Genomic DNA, 20,657 nt, shown 5'->3' with positions numbered 1-20,657 from the left:
ACTGATCCAGATACATTGCTTATGTAGACAGTGACATTGATTGAAGAAATCTTTACAAAGCAATAAAGAAAATAAGTAGTGAAGCAGGTTTCTCAGGGAAGAGGAAGTCCATCACCTACAGACATTAGCAAAAAATGGAGGACTCACAGAGTGGGGTGGGGTTATGGGGGACCCCCAGGGTGTATAAATGAGTTGCCTGTGTCCTGTACTGTATAATTAAGGTATATTTTTACTGCCTTTTCTAGAAAGCATTATGCTACATGTTGTGATTTTTTGTGTATGCCCCTTTTTTTTATCAGTTTCATGTTACTATGTAGTTGGCGGTAAAACTATAATAATAATAGCCCACATAGTGAGGACACAGTAAAAAAAATCACTAATAAAACTTAGTTTCAAAGAAACAGATAAATACAAGATGTATTACCTCCCAAAATGGTAAAGGTGTTGCAGAGTCTAATAACACGTTAAAGAAGTTTTAAAGGTAGAATGTTTTTTACCTTAATATAATCGATGCATTAAGGTAAAAAAAAACCTTTTATGTGCATCCCCCCAGCTCCCGCTTATACTTACCTAAGCCCATTCTCGATCCAGTGTTGTGCTTGAGAGCAGCGGCTCTCTCCGTGCTCTCTCTCTCCTCACAGGGCAGATTGAAAGCAGCAGTCATTGGCTAGTAGCAATATTAACAATAGTAAAGTAGGTTTATTATAGTAGATGCATAGGGGCATTTGCAGCTTCTGCTTGGTTAATGAAAGACTCTGTAGCCTATTGATTGAGCTAGAATAAAATAAACCATTCAAATAACTGAGATCTGACAGAAAAGAGAAGTATACAAAAATACCAACCAGCAGCACCACTGGAGGACAGCCTATCAAAGCAATCGCAGTAGACAGTTTACGTTTGTTTCCACCGCTGTAGGTTCCAGCTGCCTGGTCTGCATATTTTTTAAGGCCCAACTTTTCGATTCCCCAGTCTGCAACCTGTCAAAGAGAATGGGGTTTTCACAGAGGGTAGGATACTTATAATATTGGTATAATTACTATAATTATAGTTATATAATAAAGTCCAACAGCTTGCACCACTGATACTAAGGGAAATAAAACATCCTAATAAACAATAATAGTATAGTATTTAATATCCTGTAAGAATTTGCCTTAATCTTACCATGTCAACTTCTTCCTCAGGAACTCCCCTCAGACGACCATACAATTGTAAATGTTCCCGTCCAGTAAGCAGCTCATCAATGGCATCAAACTGAGGGCAGTAGCCCATGTTCTGATGTACGTCTGCAATGTCTGTTAATATGCTGGAAGATAATCAATATATGATGAAACTTGGAAAATAATTTGAGAAAACATAGCAAACATGCCATAATTGAGCCTTCATCACCATTAAAATATGACCCACATTCTATATTTAAGGGTTACAACTTCTGTCAGGTTATTTTTTTCTTCTTTCTGTGTACAACTGGGGAGATTTCACTTCACTCCAATCTTGGACAGTTATATCCATATTAAGTGTCTCAATTTGAATATTTCTCAACACTTCTTGTTCCAGTGACAACTCTTAAATTTAGCATCTCCCCTTACCTACTGTCTCAGTGATAATGATCACGATTTAAATTAGAGGGGTTAATGTCCCCAGTGGGGATGCAGACAGCAATAAAAATTTGAAAGAGGGTCCAACTTTTTCCTATTCTATCCAAAGCTAAAGAAAAAAAAGTTTTGCCTTTACATACACTTTAGTATCACAAATACCAGCTGATAGTCACTATTTTACAAAACTTACAACAGACTCCTGGTATATGTAGCTTTTTTATTTTTATAGTGCTACATGTTACCCAACACACCAGAAAATGTTCTGTATATTGAATCCAAGAGCCAAAATTAGACTTTGGGGAATTAAATGTACACAGTTGCTTGACTAAGAATGGGGAGTGAGAGAAATATTGGCTGCGACTGCACTCTCTAGTTGCTGCCCTGCAGTACTGCTTAACTGCTATATCAGCAAAAGGAGGGCGCTGCTGAGCAGGAAGCGTCCAATAGAGTAAGTCAGGCAGCACTGCACTGTGGGAACTGGTGTGCAGAGGAAAGAGACTCTACTGTAATCAACAGCCTCTGAACTGCATTTCCCAGAAGAAGATTGTAAGGAGGAGAGGAAAGACCTATATTTTCTCAAACTGTACAGGTCACAACTTCCTCTTGACACGAGGGAAATTGGAAAGTGCACATTGCTGTCCAGTGGGCACCACCACTGCTGCATAATGGTGGGCTGAGCAGGATCCGAAGTTCTGAGTTTGGGGTGCAGACAGCAAACATCACCTGGGTGCAGAGGAGAGAATGGACTAATCACTGTGTGACTGAATGGGTAATTGCAATATTGCTGGGACTGGTGACCTGCTGCTGTGGGGATTTATTTTCTGCTGCTAGAGACACTGGGCCCTTTAGAAAGTGACCATACAGCCATCTAGTAGCCTTGTTGCTGCCTGCAGGCTTGACTGGGACTATTCACATGTGCACCAATGGTACAAATGGGTCCCAATGCTAGCCAGCTGAAGAGTTAGGTATAAAGACTGCCCCTTGCAGCTGTTACACAGAGACCTTCACCTATTGCTTTTGCTAAGAGGTACCTCTTAGAGGACATTGCACCAACTCCTAGCTATTCTCCTAGAGAGCACTCTAGACTAGTTCATTGCAGTTAATTTTTATATAAACTGTTTATTGCTGACTTTACTGATTCATGAGTTAATCCCAGTCTAGTGGTACAGAACTCTAAGTTGCCTTGGCATAGTGATTATACTGTCTTGCAGACGTTGTCTGAACCTATCTTCTGCACTGAGTTATTACATACATACATTGAGTTATTTTACCATTAAACGGTCTTGTGTCTATTTCCTTGTACTAATTGATAACCAAGTTAAAAGGTATCTACAGTCGTGATCCTATTAGTTATTGGAGTAACTTTCACTCAACCAGATGTGTCAGAGGGGCTGAGGTTGGTCCAAATTACCAAGTGGCTCCTTCGAGGTAGCACAACAGCCATCGTATTTACCAGAAAGACTATTAACGGAATACTTTTAGGCCTGGTGATAATCATGGGTTGCCATGTAGCAAATCACAGGAAGCCCATTGCAGCACCAGGGAATTTGAATTTATAGAAGGCTGGAAGGTGATCCACAGTGTATTCAAGGCTACTGGTTCAGCCTCTAAATTGGCCATCTTTCAAATGAGCAAGCTATGTTACTGGAGCAGGAGGTGGTGGAGAATCTTCCCAGTGGGACACTATTCTATTCCCAATTAAAAAATACAGTTTGGGCTGAAATGGGTATCTTTGCTGTGATGTTGCAAATCAGATTATAAACTGCCCAAAACTCATTTATTGTGCAATTTTCTAATGTTTTAATGTCCAGTTCTATCATTCTACTCAGAAACCTTGATCTCTGTATAACTTCAGATTCAAATAGGAACATAATGAGATGCCAATTTTTTATTATGAACTCTTGCATTTATTATTCATAAATAGAATGGCAGTCCTTTTTTCTAATAAATACACATCTAGTTGTTGCAGCACTATTTTGGAGTTATGGAACTAAGCAGCCAGATCCAAAATGTATTCACCTTCCATTAACCCACCCCACGCCACCTTGTTTTTGTATAAAAGCACCTAAAGTGGTATAACTAAAAGCAAATCTTTTTTTTTTTTTTGTCTTAGATAGAGTGGAGGGGGGATAAAACACCTGTCATTGCTGCCCGTGTCCCTGGGACATTCACTCTCGCTGTTGGTCATGTTTACCATTATCACTGAAAGACTGTAAAAAATCCCAAATTTTAGGATGTCCCCAGAACAGGAATAGTGGGGAAATCTTTCAATGGGGACACTGGTGATGGCCAGGGATTTCCTCTCACGTCTTGTTTTGGCTTTGGGGTAAGCAGTTAAGGGTAATCTCTTGAATAAGACATATGGCAAAAAAAAAAAAACCTGACAGGGGTTATTAACCCTCCCTTACTCTATGCCAGTGGTCTCCAAACTGTTGACGGGGGCCGCATGCATCCATTTGCAGGCCTTTATTTGGCCCTTGAGATACTTTTCCTCCCAATGACACCAACAATGGGTTTCTAGATTTTTCATGATTTCATAAGGCCAAATAAATAAAGAAAATGCACAATTTATCTAGAGCTGCAATGATTGACTGTATCTTGTTTATGCCATTAAATTGAATAATATGTATTACTTGCTGATTTCATTATGACACATTTTATTGATGCATCAGTAGGGAGCATGCAGTCTAAAACAACATGTACATTTACTGGCAAAAACCAAAACACCCCATCAAGGTTCTCTATTACCATATCATTAACTTGCAGACACCGTCGTAGACATAAACACTGCGGATAAACAGCAACGTGGGTACTGGCTGGCATCAGCTTTGCCCTGGGTTACCAAATTTCCATGAGCTGAACACGTGGCAAACTCTATTTTCCACAGTCTAGATATGAAAAACATGTTTTCCAAATGACCTGCCAGATTGGATGTAAATGCTTTACAAAAACAAATTCATTTTGCTGATGCTGTTTAGTTTAACTACACAAATAAATGTGCCTGTTGACTTTCTGCAACCTGTCGGAGCATATCCCTAGCACAAGATGCTGCTTCTAGGTAGAGGGGGAAGGGCATTCATTTGTGGTATATGGCATTCTTCAACTTTTAGAGCTAGAGATCAAATACATTATTAACAGGAACAACAACATTACTAAAACTGCCTGTAATAAATGTTTTTCCTGCGTAGATGGCATTATTTTAGTTTTATTTGTCAAATTGGCATAACACATCTGACTTATACTGTATAAGGTTTGAATATTATAATTATGAGAAATATGTCTGAGATCAGTGCTGGTGATGATGAATGGAGTTACTTCTTCGCATTTATGAATGTGTAGCGCTACCCTCGTAAGGATTGCTAGCTGTTTGTCCCCTGTTGTTGCCTTCTGACACTCCAGGTTCAGACATATATTAACTATAGGGAACAATGAAGCAAGAAATACAATTCTTTAGTAACACCTCTATATTAGAATTTGATCAACAAGTAGACCAAAGAAAGTAATTGGCCAAGTATTAAAGGTCTTTTTCAGAACATAAAAGCAGTATATACTAAATACAATGCACCATATGGCATGCACAGGTATATGTACAGTATATCTAAGTAAGACACCCTTATGGCTGTAATGATGGCCTTTAGGAGAAGAATGTTTCCTCAACAAGAGAAATTGCAGTTGAGAGTCCTGTGTTGCTTGAACAAGTTTCAATATGGCTGTAACAGTTGTCTTCTGCTAGCAATGGTGTGGCCTGTGGATGGTATTAGGTATTTGCAGGCCAATATGGTTTAACAGCTAAACGAGTGTGCTGCTTGCAATACGTTTTCTCGGTGGCTGAGGTGTAAAGTTGTCTGCATGCAGTGTCTCTAACAGATAGATGTCAGAAAGAGGTTGGGCATCTACCTGCTCACCAATCCTGCTGATAACACAGCCTCCAAGGAACAGAGAGTTCTTGCACAGACTCTTGGATCTCAGAAAAGTTGTGCAGAGTAGCCCCTGAACAGCCTGTCAGTGTGGTGTAACAGCAGCAAATGCATGGGGATGGATTGTGGCAGTTCCAGAGTGGAGAAGAACAGATGCAGTCTCAGTGTAGTGATCTGGATTCGCTGCCTCCGATATTGCAGCCACAGGCTAAGCCACAAAGGCCTGCAGTCACTGAATGAGAGTGACAGCCTCCCTCTCTCCTACTAGAAGTCCCACGCTGAGAGAGCGAGCCCAATGCTCAAAGTTGAATATATCTGCTTCCCCAGAATCATCCTTACTCAACCAGCCCACTGGGATGTTTAGTTTAGTCAGCACTCAGGAATAAACTATATATTAGTCACAGAACTATAGGGTACAAGATCCTCTGCTGTCCCAGGAGGTTCAGATCTACTCTGCTAACAGGAAGTGATTTAATTCCCGAATACTGAGCACTAGAGGGAAAAGGCCTAATTTATAGTCCCGCCTTCCATGCGACTTCAATGAACGGGATCCAAATTTGATCCAAAATACCAGGCCCTTTGAGTCTGGTATGAATCTTGAGGCGGGAACCCCACACCAAAAAGAAACCAGCATAGGGTTTCCATACCAGACCCTTATCCAAGCATGCAGTCCGGCAGGTCAGGAAAGCGGGAGTGGACGAGTGAGCGCCCCCCCTCCTGGACCATACCAGGCCACATACCCTCTACATGAGGGGTGGATGCTTTGGGGAAGGGGGGGCTCTGCGCCCCCCCACCACAAAGCACCTCATCCACATGTTGATGGGGTAAAGGGCCTCTTCCCGACAACCATGGTTGGTGGTTGTGGAGGTCTGTTGGCAGGGGGCTTATAGGAATCTGGAAGCCCCCTTTAAAAAAGGGGGTTCCCAGATCTCAGCCCCCCCCTATGTAAATGAGTATAGGGTAAGATGTACCCACACCCATTCACCCCCTCAAAAAAAGCAGTGTAAATAAAAACAAGAGACGGTTTTTGACAAGTTCTTTACCAAAATGAAGAATGTCCCCCATTTTAGCTCCAACGTGTCTTCTTTCTCCAGTTCTTCTCCCCCCTCCAGTTCTTCTCCCTCCACTAATGTCTTCTTCCTCTGGTTCTTCTCCCTCCGCCGCTGATGTCTTCTCCCTCTCGTTCTTCTGTTGGTTCTTCTCCCTCCGCTGCTTATGTCTTCATCCTCTAGTTCTTCTGCCGGTTCTTCAGCAGAGGAGGGTGAAGAATTGGCAGAAGAACCAGAGGAAGAAGACAACAGCAGCGAAGGAAGAAGAACTGGCAGAACAACCAGAGGAAGAATACATCAGCGGTGGAGGGAGAAGAATAAGGGGAAGAAGGCATGTTGAAGCTATGACAGAGACATTTTTCATTTTTAATAAGGGACTTGTCTGGAACGGTCTCTTTTTTTAATTTACACTGCTTTTTTGGGGGTGAATGGGTAGGGGTACAATGTACCCCCATACTCATTCACATGGGGGGGGCAGGATCCAGGGGCCCCCATCTTAAAGGGGGCTTCCAGGTTCCGATAAGCCACCTGCCTGCAGACCCCCACAACCACCGCCCAGGGTTGTCAGGAAGAGACCCTTGTTCCCATCAACATTGGAACAAGATGCTTTAGGGTGGTGGTGCCCCCCTGCCCCAAAGCACCTACCCCCCCATGTTGAGGGCATGTGCCCTGGTATGGTCCAGGAGGGGGGGGGCGCTCACTCGTCCCCCCCTTTCCTGACCTGCCAGGCTGCATGCTCGATAAGGGTCTGGTATTTTTTTTAATTTTGCAGTGAGGGTGCCCCTTAAAATCCAAAGCAGACCAAAGGGTCTGGTATGGTCTTGGGGGGAACTTCACACCATTTTTTTAAAAATACAAAATAATTATTTACCTTGAAGAGATCTCCTCTGACTTCCTGTTGTGTCTTGAGACAGGAAGTAAAGGAAAATCTCCCAAAGGGTCACAGACCGCAGAAATAAACTGACAGGGTTTTTTACCATTCCATAAACTAAAAAAACTAACAAATAAATTAGATATATTTTAAATTTAATAAATATTATGATCCAGGAGTTCACATGGTACTCACATTTTTCCACAATGTATAGACCAATGGCAAATATTTTAACAGAGAAATAAATAAATCTGTAGGGGCATCAAAGTAAGGCCTCATGCACACTGGACGTTTTTGGAGCTGCTGTTAGCAGCGTCAGACGTTTTTTTTTGCAGCTGCAGAACGCCCATCCATGTTATTCTATGGCCTCATGCACACATAGAGCTTTTAGGAGCTCCAAGTGGCATAGGCGTTTTACAGCTCCAAAAGAAACCCAGGAACTGTGCGTTCTGGAGCTGCAGCGTCAAGCTGTAAAAACGTCTGACGCTGCTAAAGGCTGAATAACGTTGCTTAACGTGCATTAAGCCACGTTATACGTTTTTTTCTTCTATTCAAAATCAATGGTTCCCTATGGGAGCCTATTGATTTGAATGGAAGTCGCACCGCAAGTCGGATCAGGATGATCCGACTTGCGGCGCGACTTGCGCTGTGAGAATCTTGAGGGGGAACTCCACGTCAAAATGGGGAAAAAACGGCGGAGAGGAGAAGACAAGAAGAGAGGACAGCAAAAGAGCAGAAGACCGGAGAGGGAGAAGACCGATGAAGATTTTTAATAAACTTTCCAAAACGTCTCCTGTCGTGCAGAGCCCCCCCTGCCCCAAAGCACCCACACCCCCCCATGTTGTGGGCGTGTGGCCTGGTATGGTCCAGGGGGGTGGGGCTGCTCGCTCGTCCCCTCCCCTTTCCTGGCCTGCCGGGCTGCATGCTCGGATAAGGGTCTGGTATGGATTTTGGGGGGGACCCCACGCCGTTTTTTCGGCGTGGGGTCCATACAAATTCCATACCAGACCCGAAGGACCTGGTTTGGAACCTGGGGGGGAACCCCACGCCGTTTTTTTCCCCATTTTGGCGTGGAGTTCCCCCTCAAGATTCTCACAGCGCAAGTCGCGCCGCAAGTCGGATCACCCTGATCCGACTTGCGGTGCGACTTCCATTCAAATCAATAGGCTCCCATAGGGAACCATTGATTTTGAATGGAGGCAGAAAAACGCTGCTAAAAGCTACTGTGGCCAAACGTGCAATAACGCTAATGGAAAAAGCTACTGAAAGCACGTTTTTACAGCTGCTTTTTCCGGCGTCAAGAAACAGCTTTGGAGCTCGTTTTTATGACGCCCTGTGTGCATGGAGCCTAAGATATAAATTCCTAATTTTTTTGGTCAGTTGTAAATCACTCCTGAACTACTAAGATGAACAACATTTATTCATGTAGAAAACCAGCTTTAGAATAGCATCATGACTACAGCGTTCACTGGAGAATGAAGTACATGCGAGTCCCAAGTAGCTAGTTGGGGAAGAGCTGTATTAGCACCTGCTCATACAGTCTGTTTCATTTAGCACTGATATAAATTCAATGTAAACTGATCTTTTTAAAACCTTGCATTAATGAATTTAATATGTGATACAATCTTTCTGAAACCCTAAAAACTCTGAAACTTCATAAGGAGTTGCAGAAGAGGAAGGGGGCGTGTCCTTCTCTGACGTATTTGGTTATATGCATGCGTTGGATAGCAGATGAAATTACAGCCTATTCAGAACAAAGTAATAAAATGCCATAACCAAAGTAATACAGAACAGACTGCCTGCTGGCTGTGGATGAAAAATAATAAATACATATATACAATATATAACATTTACCTGAAAGGACAAAATGAAAGTATTTCAGCTCTAAACATCATAAATAAGCTATAAAACAGTATGCAGTACATTCCCCTTAAATATGTCAGGTTTCTAATTTATTGTAACAGTACAAACTATTGACTATGGTAAATCTTTTCTTTCATCCTTATACACTGGGCTTACTTGCAAATGTAGAGTATGTCTGCTTATTGTAACTTTTGTAACATTTCTTAACACTGTTAACTGAATTAAAACAAAATCTTTCAAATTAAATGAGAAATTGATAACATTTGCATGAATGGAAAAGCTGAGATGTTTCAAGTGGCAATGAATTAGAATGTTTTTTTCTCATATATTTCATGTTTAATTTCATCTACCATGTACAATAATCTTTTTGAATCATATCTTCTTTGACAGGGAGAGTGTCGTACATGGCTATATTTTAAGGAAACCACTAGAGCAAAAATATTCAAATATTATTCAAACACTGTATGGAGATCATACAGTACATGTAATGATAGTATTCAGTACAATTCCTTTTTGCATTTACATGCCTTAATTTATATTTTGCACTAACTTTACATGCAGACCAAGCTGTCCAGTACAAATGGCAGTGACAGGAATTAGAACAAACCACAACACTGGCAAGAGTACTTGAGCATTTGCACCACCAGTTTTTGTAAAGAGAAGATTTAAAGTTTAGGTCCAACTTGGGAAAAATTATAAAAAAAAGTAATCCCCAGTATCAACTAAAAAAAAAAGAAAAAACAAAAACAAAACAAAACTCTAGCTGCAATAGTCCTCTTTGCCATCTTCTGAAGACTCAAATCTCAGTGATCCAGCGCTGTTCCTATAGATGGTTGAATGAAACCCATTGTCATTCAGCTCACTTCCTGTGTTATGTAGGCCTGCGCGGTCCAACATTTAAGATCTGCCCACAGCCACAAGAAGAACAGGGAAAAAGACCTATGGCGCAGGAATCTTTAGAAAAGAATGTATACAGTTTTTTTTTTTTTTTAAAGGGGCAGGAGTGCTGCAAATGGGGAAGAGCAGCAAATATTAGAAGAAAAGCTGTAGACTGGCACTGGGCTTTAAACCATGGCATTCTTAGGTAACTGTTGTAAGTAGGCTAGGCACTATTAAAGTTTGTTTCAATCCGGTTGTGTCTTTTGTGGCCATGGTAGACGTGGTCTACAAGTCAATATGAGAAAAGGGGCATGTGAAAAAAATCATGCAGTTATCAGAATGTGATAGTGGTCCTTTAGGTATAGAAAAACTACAACAATGTTAGCTGGATGCTTTTTACACTTTCATTATCAAAAGACATTTCAGAGAGCAAATATCTCCCTTGCCTGGTTTATGTTCCCCCCTGGAATAATAAGTGAGAAGGCAGCAAAGTGCAAATCAATGAAGGTGCTTTGAGATTTAACATTTACAGCAATTCTAATTCTTGGCTTAGCACAAGCCTTTTTTTTTTCTTAAAGTTATTGCTTCATATCCGATAAACTGTAATATCAATAAAATACCCTAACATTAATAATAAAAAAAATGCAAGCATGACAGAAATAAACTGAATGGGGTTGTCTAAGGATAATAAAATTAGGTTGCTTTGTCTGTGTTTTCTGGCTATTTCGCTTCGTGTTATTCACTATTTTCAACATATTGTGCCACCCAAATTCTGTATTCACACCTTCACAATATGAGAAGCATTGCATTGGGCATATGTATACTTCTCAAACATTACATGTTTATTCATTTCTAGTATCCAAACTCCAAGGGTAGGAGAATTAGACAAAGCCCAGTTGGAAGCTATTAACTTGCATGCCACAAAAAAGTGATCTCGCAATAGCCAATACCAGGTGATGGTTCAGATCGTTAGATTTCACATATCCCAACAGATATAGGGCAGGGTCTAAAGTCAATGCAGAGCTGTATACATTATTTAGAGTATCCAAAACCTCTTGCCAATAATGATAAAGCTTAGGACATCTCCAAAACAGATGCATAAAGGAGCCAGGGGACTGATCACATCTTGTGCATTGAGAATTATGCCTACTGCCTACTTTGCGCAAAAAATCAGGGGTGCGATAGACTCTATACAGAATGAAAAGCTGGGTTACCCTGTGGGTTGGTGACAGTGAGTCCAGCTGTACATTCTGCAATACTTGATCCCATATATTTCCTAAGTTTACATCCATATCAACCTCCTATCTTTGCCTACAAGCAGTAGGAAATTTAGAAAGAAATTTAAACAACAATCGTATATATAAAACTTAGAAATAGGGAATTTCATAGTATCTGCTTGAACTATAGTACCTAGAATAGGGATAGAGGAGAAAGAGATAATGGGAGACAGACCCTGGGTCTTTAAGGCATGTGTTTTGAGAACCTCTCCAGTATATAATTGCATCAGAGTGGTAATCCCTGTGCATTCCCACCTAGTAAATCCCTTCAATATGAGGAATTCAGGAAACGTCCTGTTGGTTGAAAGCGGAGTATATTTGGTATACCCTAAAACGCAGAGTAATATCTTAGTGGACTGCCAAACCTTTTATGTCAAATACAATGTAGGATAGGTAGATCGTCTAAAGGGAGGAACCTAGGGCTAGCAGAGGATTACAATTATCCAAAAAGAAAGGTAAATATATTGTAGGCGTTTTTTTTTCCCAACCTGCAAGACGTTGAAGTTGGCCCACCAAAATATATACCCAGAGATTTGGTGCCAACAGGCCCCCTTGATCTTTCAGATATTTTAAAAATTCATATTTAATTCTGGCAGACTTATTACACCATATCAAACCCTGAAAGACTGTACTAAATTTTTAGAAATATTTTTGAAGCATCCAAACGGGCGATTTTCTGTAAAAAATGTAACAACTGAGGCATCCATATCATTTTTAAGAGGTTGGTACGAACAGCCACAGAAAAAGGCAGTTTACACCACACTTTACCCTGGGATCTAAATCTCAAAAGTAGAGGTAACAAATTATGGGAAATGTATTCCCGAGGTTTCGTGGAGACCATTACCCCAAGATATTTAAATTGGACATCCACCTTAATCTGTGATGATACAGAGGGAAGAGGACACTAAAGAGGATCCAATGGAATTAATATGGACTTATCACAAATTCATCGTAAGACCAGAAAAAATTACTAATAACGGACATTGCTGTAGACAACAATCCCTGAGCATTAGCCAAAAAAAAACAACATGTAGTTTGCATATAGAACTAACTCATCTTCATATTTTCCCCTGCAAAAACCTCTCACCCCTAAAGTCTGACTCAGTAAGACAGCAAGAGACTCTATGGCTACTGCAAACAAACACTTTGTATTTGTGAATAGTACAGCTACAACAAAAAAAAAATGATGCTGTTCACTGTTGGAATGGAATTGAATGGAGTACTATATTGTTCTGAAAAATATATGTTTTTGTGGAATGCAGTCTTTTTGGAAAAGTCTTAATAAATTGGATTATTTTAGGAGAATGCCAAATTTTTATATAAAGGAGAAACTTTTTAAATGGAGAAATATTGAATGCAGCTTGTATTGTAATCTTCACCACTGTGCTCTGATTTTGTAGAGAATAGTCTGAGAATAATGGGATTTTTGTACTTACCATAAAAACCACTTCTCTGAGTTCATCGATGGACACACTGCTCCATAAATCATAACTACAGACGGTCCCCAGGTTACAAACATCTGACTTAAAAACAACTCACAAATGAAGGGTTACAACAGGAAGTGAGAGGAAATCTACCCCTAGGAAGGGAAATTTACTCCTGTAAAAGTTATCATGGGAAAAAGGTGTCGTCATTGGAGCTATATAACCAATCCTTGTTTCCACAACAACCCAAAATTTTCAAAATCCAATTCTCATTGGGACAGAAAGTGAGGGGAAATCCTCAGAACAGGAGCACAGACAGCAAAACAAATGTTACAGGGGTGTTAACCCTTCTCTGTGTTATCCAAAAAAATGTAAAAATACTTTTTTGGGCTTGCGCTACACTTAAAAAATGTACCTGTTTCAACTTACCAACAAATTCAACTTAAGAACAAACCTACAGACCCTATCTTGTTTGTAACCCGGAGGCCTGTACTGGGTTAGATTGCCTCCCCCAGGAGTAACACTAGGCAGAACAAAAAACACCTGACTACGTCCATGAGCTGTCCTCACCTTGGTATATAACCCCCTCTCTCTGCTCTAGGTAATCAGTTTAGTAGCAAGCAGTATTAGAAGTATCAGAACTCCATAGAGGGGTGGGTGCTGTCTGTGTCCGTCGATAAACTCACAGAAATGGATTTTGTGGTAAATACAAAAATGCCATTTTCTCTTTCTTTCGTTTACACAGCGCTCCATAAATCCTAACTACTGGGACATCCAAAAGCAGTGCCGAAAGGAAAATGAGGGTTGGGGAAAATAACCAAAGGCTAAACATAAGAGCCCTAACCAGGACACAAGAGCCTTAACTGGGTCACAGGAGCCCCATCTGAAAAATAAAAATTTAAAGAAAAACACTCCTCAAGAGGGAACAGCCCCTCTTAAAAAGCAGCCTGCAAAACTTTGCGGTCAAAGGAAGCATCCACGGATGCCAAAGTATCGACTTTGTCGAATTTTGTGAACATATGCACCGACGACCAAATGGCCACCTTGCAAACTTGCGATATTGATGCTTGGTGATGGAAAGACCCAAGAAGTACTCAGCGCCCGAGTAAAATTTGCCACGACAGGGAAAGGAGGAACCTGACCTTTAATAGAATAGACTTGAGTCACCACCTGTCTGATCCCTCTGGAGCTGGTAGCTGAAGAAGCGGCCAGCCCTTTCCTTGGTCCGTTCATAACCACAAAAAGTAAGTCTGACCTCCGAAAGGACTCCGTAGCTGCCAGATACACCCGAATCACACGAACCACATCCAAGGTATGCAAAGCAAGTTCCTTGGGATGAGCCAGCTTGGGACACAAGGAAGGCAACACAATGTCCTCATTCAAATGGAAGTCAGAAACAACTTTGGGCAGGAATGATGGACAGGGACGATGAACCACTTTATCCCTATGGACCACTAAATAAGGAACTACAACAGGATAATGCTGCCAAATCCGATACCCTGCGGGTCAAGGTAATACCTACCAAGTATGTCACCTTCTGGGATAATGTAGGCAAGGAAATCTCCTGAATATTCTCAAATGGATGTTTAGCACTAAATTTAAATTGCATGTCGGCAAAAGAGATCGTACAGGTGGAGCCACATGTCGAACCCCCTGAATGAAGGTACAAACTAAAGAGTGCGTGGCTAGGGGTAGCTAAAAGAAGATTGCCAAGGCAGACACCTGGCCCTTGATGGTAATCAATGACAACTTCTGATCAACACCCCATTGAAGAAAGGTTAAGATCCAAGCCACAGAAAAGGATCGAGGATGAGTGTCAACCGACTCACACCAAGAAATGTAAGCTTTCCACGTATAATGGTATATCTTGCTGGAAGAGGACTTCATCACCTTTACCATAGTAGGGATCACTTATCCAGATACACCTCTATCCCTCAGTACCTGTTTTTCAATAGCTAAGCCGTTTAAACCAGCGCCTGTAGAGCAGGATGGTAGATCAGCCCTTGGGACAACTGGTCTTCTCTGAGAGGAAGCACCCAAGGGACGTTTATGGCCACCAGACTGATTGGAAGATCCTCTCCCTTGATTCTCCACAGGAATCATAGAAGAAGCCTGAGCCGAGGATGATACTGGCCTTACTGTGGCCCTTGGACGCCTGCGGCCTCTGCCAGAGGAACCCATGATACCGCCAAGAACCTTGGTATTCTCCTGTGGAGCCGAACCTGCTAAAGAAGCTGCATGTAGGACTGTGCAAACAGAACTGTCTTGAAGATGGATACTATGAGACTCAGAACCTGTATGCAATTCGGGAAAGAGAACTGTCTGTGTGACAGCAGCCGGTGAATCACGGCCTGTAGTTCCTGAAATTAAGTCCAGAGGAAGGACCACTCTGATCAGAATTAAAATCAGACCTGGGTAATTAAATTCCCTGGACAGGGATAGGGGAGACCTTAGGTAGTTTGGATGTCACTCGAACCTTTGCAGGAATTAAATTGTACAAGGAGAGTAAGGACCTAAAAAAACAAAAAAGGACAAACTTTGCCCCCCTTTCTGGGTACCCCCAAAAGAAAAATTCTGCGTATCTCCTTGACGCTCACAAAAGAAGTCCACGGGCCAGAAACCAGCGAAGATGTCCCCTCACCCCAATAATGGGTGAGGGCAGATTTTCATGCTGAAGGGGTCTTGTCTGCAGGTCTGGAAAAGCTAGCACTAGACTTACCAGATCAAAGTTGCTTAGAACCTCCCAGGGAAGATTTGAAAGATCTATTTCCCTTATTCTCAGTTCCAGAAGCACAAAATAATTTTCTATCTGCTGAGAAGGAGGTTCCCCATCTGTTACGAGGCTGCTTCCCTTTCCTAGACTGTGGCAGGAAGGTACTCCCCCCCCCCCCCATGAGACCCTTAATAATGTCATCCAGGGTAGCACCAAACAGGTGATCAATGAGGGCTTTCTTAGATGCTTGGTCTGCGGACCAATTCTTAAGCCACAGCACGCGACTAATCACCACCTCTGAAACAGAAAATTTGAACAGCACAGGAGCTGTATCCAAAGCTGCATCACAAATAAACTGCAGCCCATGGACCAACTGGTCCACTAAATCAACATAAGCATTGGATACCTGCTCACTCCCCAGACCCTGGAGCAAAAGCTTGGCCCATTCAGTTAGGATCTGAGACACCAGGGCTGAGGCAAAGACTGGCCGCAATGCCAAGCCAGCAATAGTAAACATGCTGTGGGCAACAGCTTTCCTCCACTGGGATCATGGTTGCTTTATTCAACCTGGACACAGGAGGGTCCACCACTGGTGGACTAGTCCACATCTTTAGGGACTCCTCAAAAGGGTAACGTACAGCAAAACGTTTGGGGACCAAAAAGGGTAATTTTGGTTGTTTTCTTTCCTTACAGGAAAGCCTGTCAAAATAAGGCACAAAATAAAACACCTTTGGCGTGCGAGGTGACTTATGCGTGCCAAACGACACAGCCATGTCCGTGGCTACATCAGCCGCATCCTTCATTTTTAAAGTCTCACGCACTGCAGTGATAAGTGCATCTACCTACCTTTTTGATTCACTGCTGCTACCATGGAGGAATCATCCTCACTATCGGATGGATCTGAGGGTGTGATATTAAGCCCCCCTGGATGGGCTGGGTCCACGGTGGCATCAGGCTCAGAATCAGATGAGACAGACTGAGCAGGGGAATGTGGGGGATGCTTCCTCCTGGGCCTTTGCCCCCACGCCACTTCGACCCGGGACACTAAGGACTGCAGGACCACTGTCAGTGCAGCCATGGGAAGCTGGGGTTCTGAGGGACCTGCCAACTCCATGAGGGGGTCAGTGGGGAAGATATGACACTGAGGCTCCATAAGGAAAAGACCTTGCAGTACAAAAAATTATCTTTTGGCACCACTAAAGAATCCTCCAAAAAGCTCAGGGCACCTATCAGCAGAGAGAGAGATAACAGGGACCCCCAAGGACTCACCCTACTGACCGGAGGAGCGCTGAGAAAAACCTCCCAGAAGGTTACCCGGGTCCACCCCAAAAAAGCGCTAAAAGAGGAGAGGGGGGACTGTACTTACCCTTCCATGGTGCGGTTAATGCTCCAGACAGAACTCTTTGCCACCAAAGTAGGGGGGCTGTTGGCCAAGAGACCGCTGCAACTCAGACCCAAGCCCAGTCGTAGCGCGACCCTGCAAGACGTTTAACTCGCGGGCCAGCCTCTGTACATGAGGTTATGTCGTGGCCGACCTAGCACGTAGCTGTGGTCTGCACTAACTCGCTGGCTGGGCTGGGGGGACCACTGGATTTAGATTATCCAGCCCATTGCCCAGCCCAGCCAAGCAGTCGATTGGAGATCCCCCAAGGGAAAAACAAAAAAGGAAGGAAGAAGAAAAAAATTGCTAGGACCAGAGATCCCAGCCTAGGCCCTTACTTCTGACTAGACAGATTAAAACAAATTACCTAGAGCAGAGAGAGGGATTATATAACAAGCTGAGGATGGCCCATGGGGGTAGCCAGGTGTTTTTTGTTCTGCCTAGTCCTACACCTGGAGGAGGCAATATGACCCAGTAGTTATAATTTATGGAGCTCTGTATCCATCGATGAATAAAAGAGAAAAAAGATTTTCATTTTGGATTGTAAAGTGTATCTAAAGCCCAATTTTTTTAAAATTTTGGATGGAATGTGAAAGGATTAGAAACTCTGTTTGTTTTTTTTCGCTGTTTGTGTTTCCCCAAGGGATTCAGTCCTTTCTATGTGTTCTGGGCATGAAAGCAATGTGAAAATCTTAAATTTGCAGTTGCCACCAGAGCAGGAATAGAAAAAGAAAGCACACTGTTCTCTGGTCTCACTGTCTAAGTAAGGACTTCCTCCTGCACTGGAGAGGAACCTACTGTTCTGTCTACAGCACAGGAAGTTAGGAAAAATCTCCCCAATCGGAAACAGATTGCAAAATAACTTGATAGTGTTTTTATTCATTCCCTGCTTCATCCAAAATGAAAAAAAGCTTTTGGCTTTAGACATGTTTTCATCTTTTTAAAGCTTTATGTAATAAAGAAATTTAGGGCTCTTTCACACGGGTGATCAGTTTTTTGGCTCTGCTCCGGTGCTTCTTTTTTTTTTTTTACACGGAGCGGATGACATTTGTGTCATCCGCTCCGTATGTCCGCATATCATCCCATCCGTTTGTGGATGATATACGGACATAATGTATGTCTATGGGCATTGCGGATGTCAACGGATGACACCGCTGACATCCGATTTTGATTCCTTTCCGTTTTTTAAACGGAACAAAAATAGGGTTCTGTTCCGTTCCAAAAAACGGAACAGAACCTGAAAGGAAGAAAATCGGATCCGCTGACATCCGCAATCCCATAGACATTCATTATGTCCGTAAATCATCCGCAAAAAAATAGGATGATTTGCGGACATACGGAATGCCCATGTGAAAGGGCCCTTAGGTTGGTCAATGTCATGCATTTGTGTTCTAAAAATTCCAACAAAGCTGTCATTTTATTACCTACAGCAAAAAGGCTCTTTCTCTGTGTATTAGCTTCTCAGGAGAACATGATAGTTAAACATGACTTTTCCTCAGACTAGCCTTATAGCACTGTGAAGGTTACTAAGGCATGAACTTTCCACTGCTGCCCCCAATTCTGGTTTGGGAATATTTGCCCCTTATCTGTAACTGGCTTGGCAAAGAAATTCATGTTGATATGCATAATCTACTAAAGGTACATTTTTAAGGAAGAGTTAGAATGTCAGACATTTTATTGCTGTCCGTGACATCCTATCCAGGAGACAACCATTTTCCCTTGATTGTTGTCCTAATGTCACACAGAACAGGAAGTGAGGTAAACTCCCTATAGGTAAGCAGACAGAAGGAAAAAATGTAGAAAACCTAAGAAAGTTTAATTCTTTCCACTCCATCCAAAAATGGTTTTAAAATCTTATAATCATTATTGAGTGGAGTTATTTGTTACAGAAGACCAATGTGTAAATTAAGTGGGTGGTGTGGATGTTAAACTATACACTTTCAAAATTATTTAAAATTGTCACAATTAAAAAAGGAAATAAAACAACCTTTCATGCAATGACCCAGTACCCTTTTAGTAAAGACTTAACCATATAGGGCAGACCAATATACAGTGCCGGAATAAACTCTGTGGAGGTCCCTAGGTAGTCGAAACCTTGGACCCCCCTCACAGGTTTCTCGTGCTGGCGCTCAAGTAGGATAACGTTGAACTAAGTAATGCGCGCGTTGGCCGCTACATAAGGATTACCATCACTACTGTACATTACACATACAGTGTACGTAGGTTGCACCAACATTTTTTACAAACTTACAGCTGAAAGAAAATGAGCTTTTAATAGACAAACTGTAATGTGAACCTGATTTCTATGATTTATGTACTTTAAGTTGTTTGTGGGTACATTATATTATTACAGTATTTTCTCTATAGTGTTTATAATGTAAAGTTTTCACTTATTTGAGTTGATTCAGTTTTTCTATATTTTGTAAACTATTTACAAAAGCTTCATTGTGATTTTATTTTCAAGATCAAATCAATATTATTTTGAACTGTTGTTGCGGGGCCCTTAAACGGCATGGGGCCCACAGGCCGGTGCCTACTTTGCCTATTTGATAATTTGCTACTGCTGATATAAATTCAAAATTATAAAGTTGATTAATGAGGCTTGGGATGAAGCTCATACCTCAAACTTCTGAGTTAGAATCTAAATTTCTATTTAAAGAAAAACCTGTTTTCTTTAATTAAAAAGGAATAGAACGTTTTAAAGGCTGAAACACCATTGAGGGGAAATCTCTCAAACAAAGGACAAACACCATTTTATCAGAATGGAGATTAAGAACCCATTTTACATTTGTATTCCTCTATGTGCAGTGAATTTGAAAACATTTTATTTTCTGACCTTGAGACACCCTGTGTATCGTAGGGTGATATGGTGTCACTGGGACAGAAAGTGAGGATATGCCCCCCCCCCCCCCCCAAAAAAAACACCTGACAGAAGTTCTACAGGTTGTACCTTTCAAGCAAGGTTTCCATTCCCTTACAAGTCTATGGAAATGCAAACCCCACTTAAAGCTAATTGAATGCAACACAGAAGGTGGTCAACTGCAGGGAATAAGCACAAGTCCAAAGTCCATCAACATTGGCCCACGTGCGGAGTAACTTTATAGTTTCTGCCCCACAGTACAGTGTAAGACACATAATAACTATGCATTAAATTATTACTAATTCTTTCCTCTTTATGGCCCTCATATTTTGACATCTGATTTCCATTTTATAGAGGTGGCAGTGGTCTACCAGTAAGTCTTTTGATCCCGGATCCATTCACTCTACAACAGTCCTAAATAAACCCACTTATTCCACGTACCTGTATCCAGCAACAGTTGCATCTCCTGATGTTACATCAATATCTCCAGTGAGCATCTTGAATGTGGTGGTCTTTCCAGCTCCATTTACTCCCAGCAGCCCGAAACACTAGATGGAACATATGTACTGTTAAGCTTTGCCCAAGTCAACACAAAAAGAAAAAAAGGAAAAACACCATTTCAAGCATAATAAAAGCCAAACTTTTTAACTTTTTGGATAAGTGGAGAAAAGTTTCGTCAGGCATTTTTAGTTTTGCATTGAATTCCATTGGGGGGAATTTTCCCTTTCTATACCTGTGCCACCAGGACATGAAATGGAGGGAGTGGGTATCACTGGAATAGGAAGGCACAGATAACAGCAAAGACATGCTGGATTTTCAAACCCTTCC

The 20,657-nt window shown here is 41.8% G+C and overlaps 1 protein-coding gene across 1 annotated transcript in view; it reads right to left on the bottom strand.

The window, feature by feature from the left end:
- ABCA4 (ATP binding cassette subfamily A member 4) overlaps window positions 1-20,657 on the bottom strand; it is a 335,662-nt gene that overhangs the window by 21,518 nt on the left and 293,487 nt on the right. The window contains exons 45-47 of the mRNA XM_082265714.1: window positions 20,271-20,377; window positions 1,162-1,303; window positions 843-977 (exon numbers count right to left, since the gene is read on the bottom strand). Of these exons, the coding sequence (XP_082121840.1) occupies window positions 843-977; window positions 1,162-1,303; window positions 20,271-20,377 (384 nt within the window). The remainder of the gene's footprint in view (window positions 1-842; window positions 978-1,161; window positions 1,304-20,270; window positions 20,378-20,657) is intronic.

The sequence above is a fragment of the Pelophylax lessonae genome (genome assembly GCF_965119305.1).
Source record: "Pelophylax lessonae genome assembly, chromosome: 8".
In the NCBI taxonomy this organism is placed as follows: Eukaryota; Metazoa; Chordata; class Amphibia; order Anura; family Ranidae; genus Pelophylax; species Pelophylax lessonae.
The sequence above is the reverse complement of the archived record's forward strand: the minus strand, read 5'-3'. Positions and strand labels throughout refer to the sequence as shown.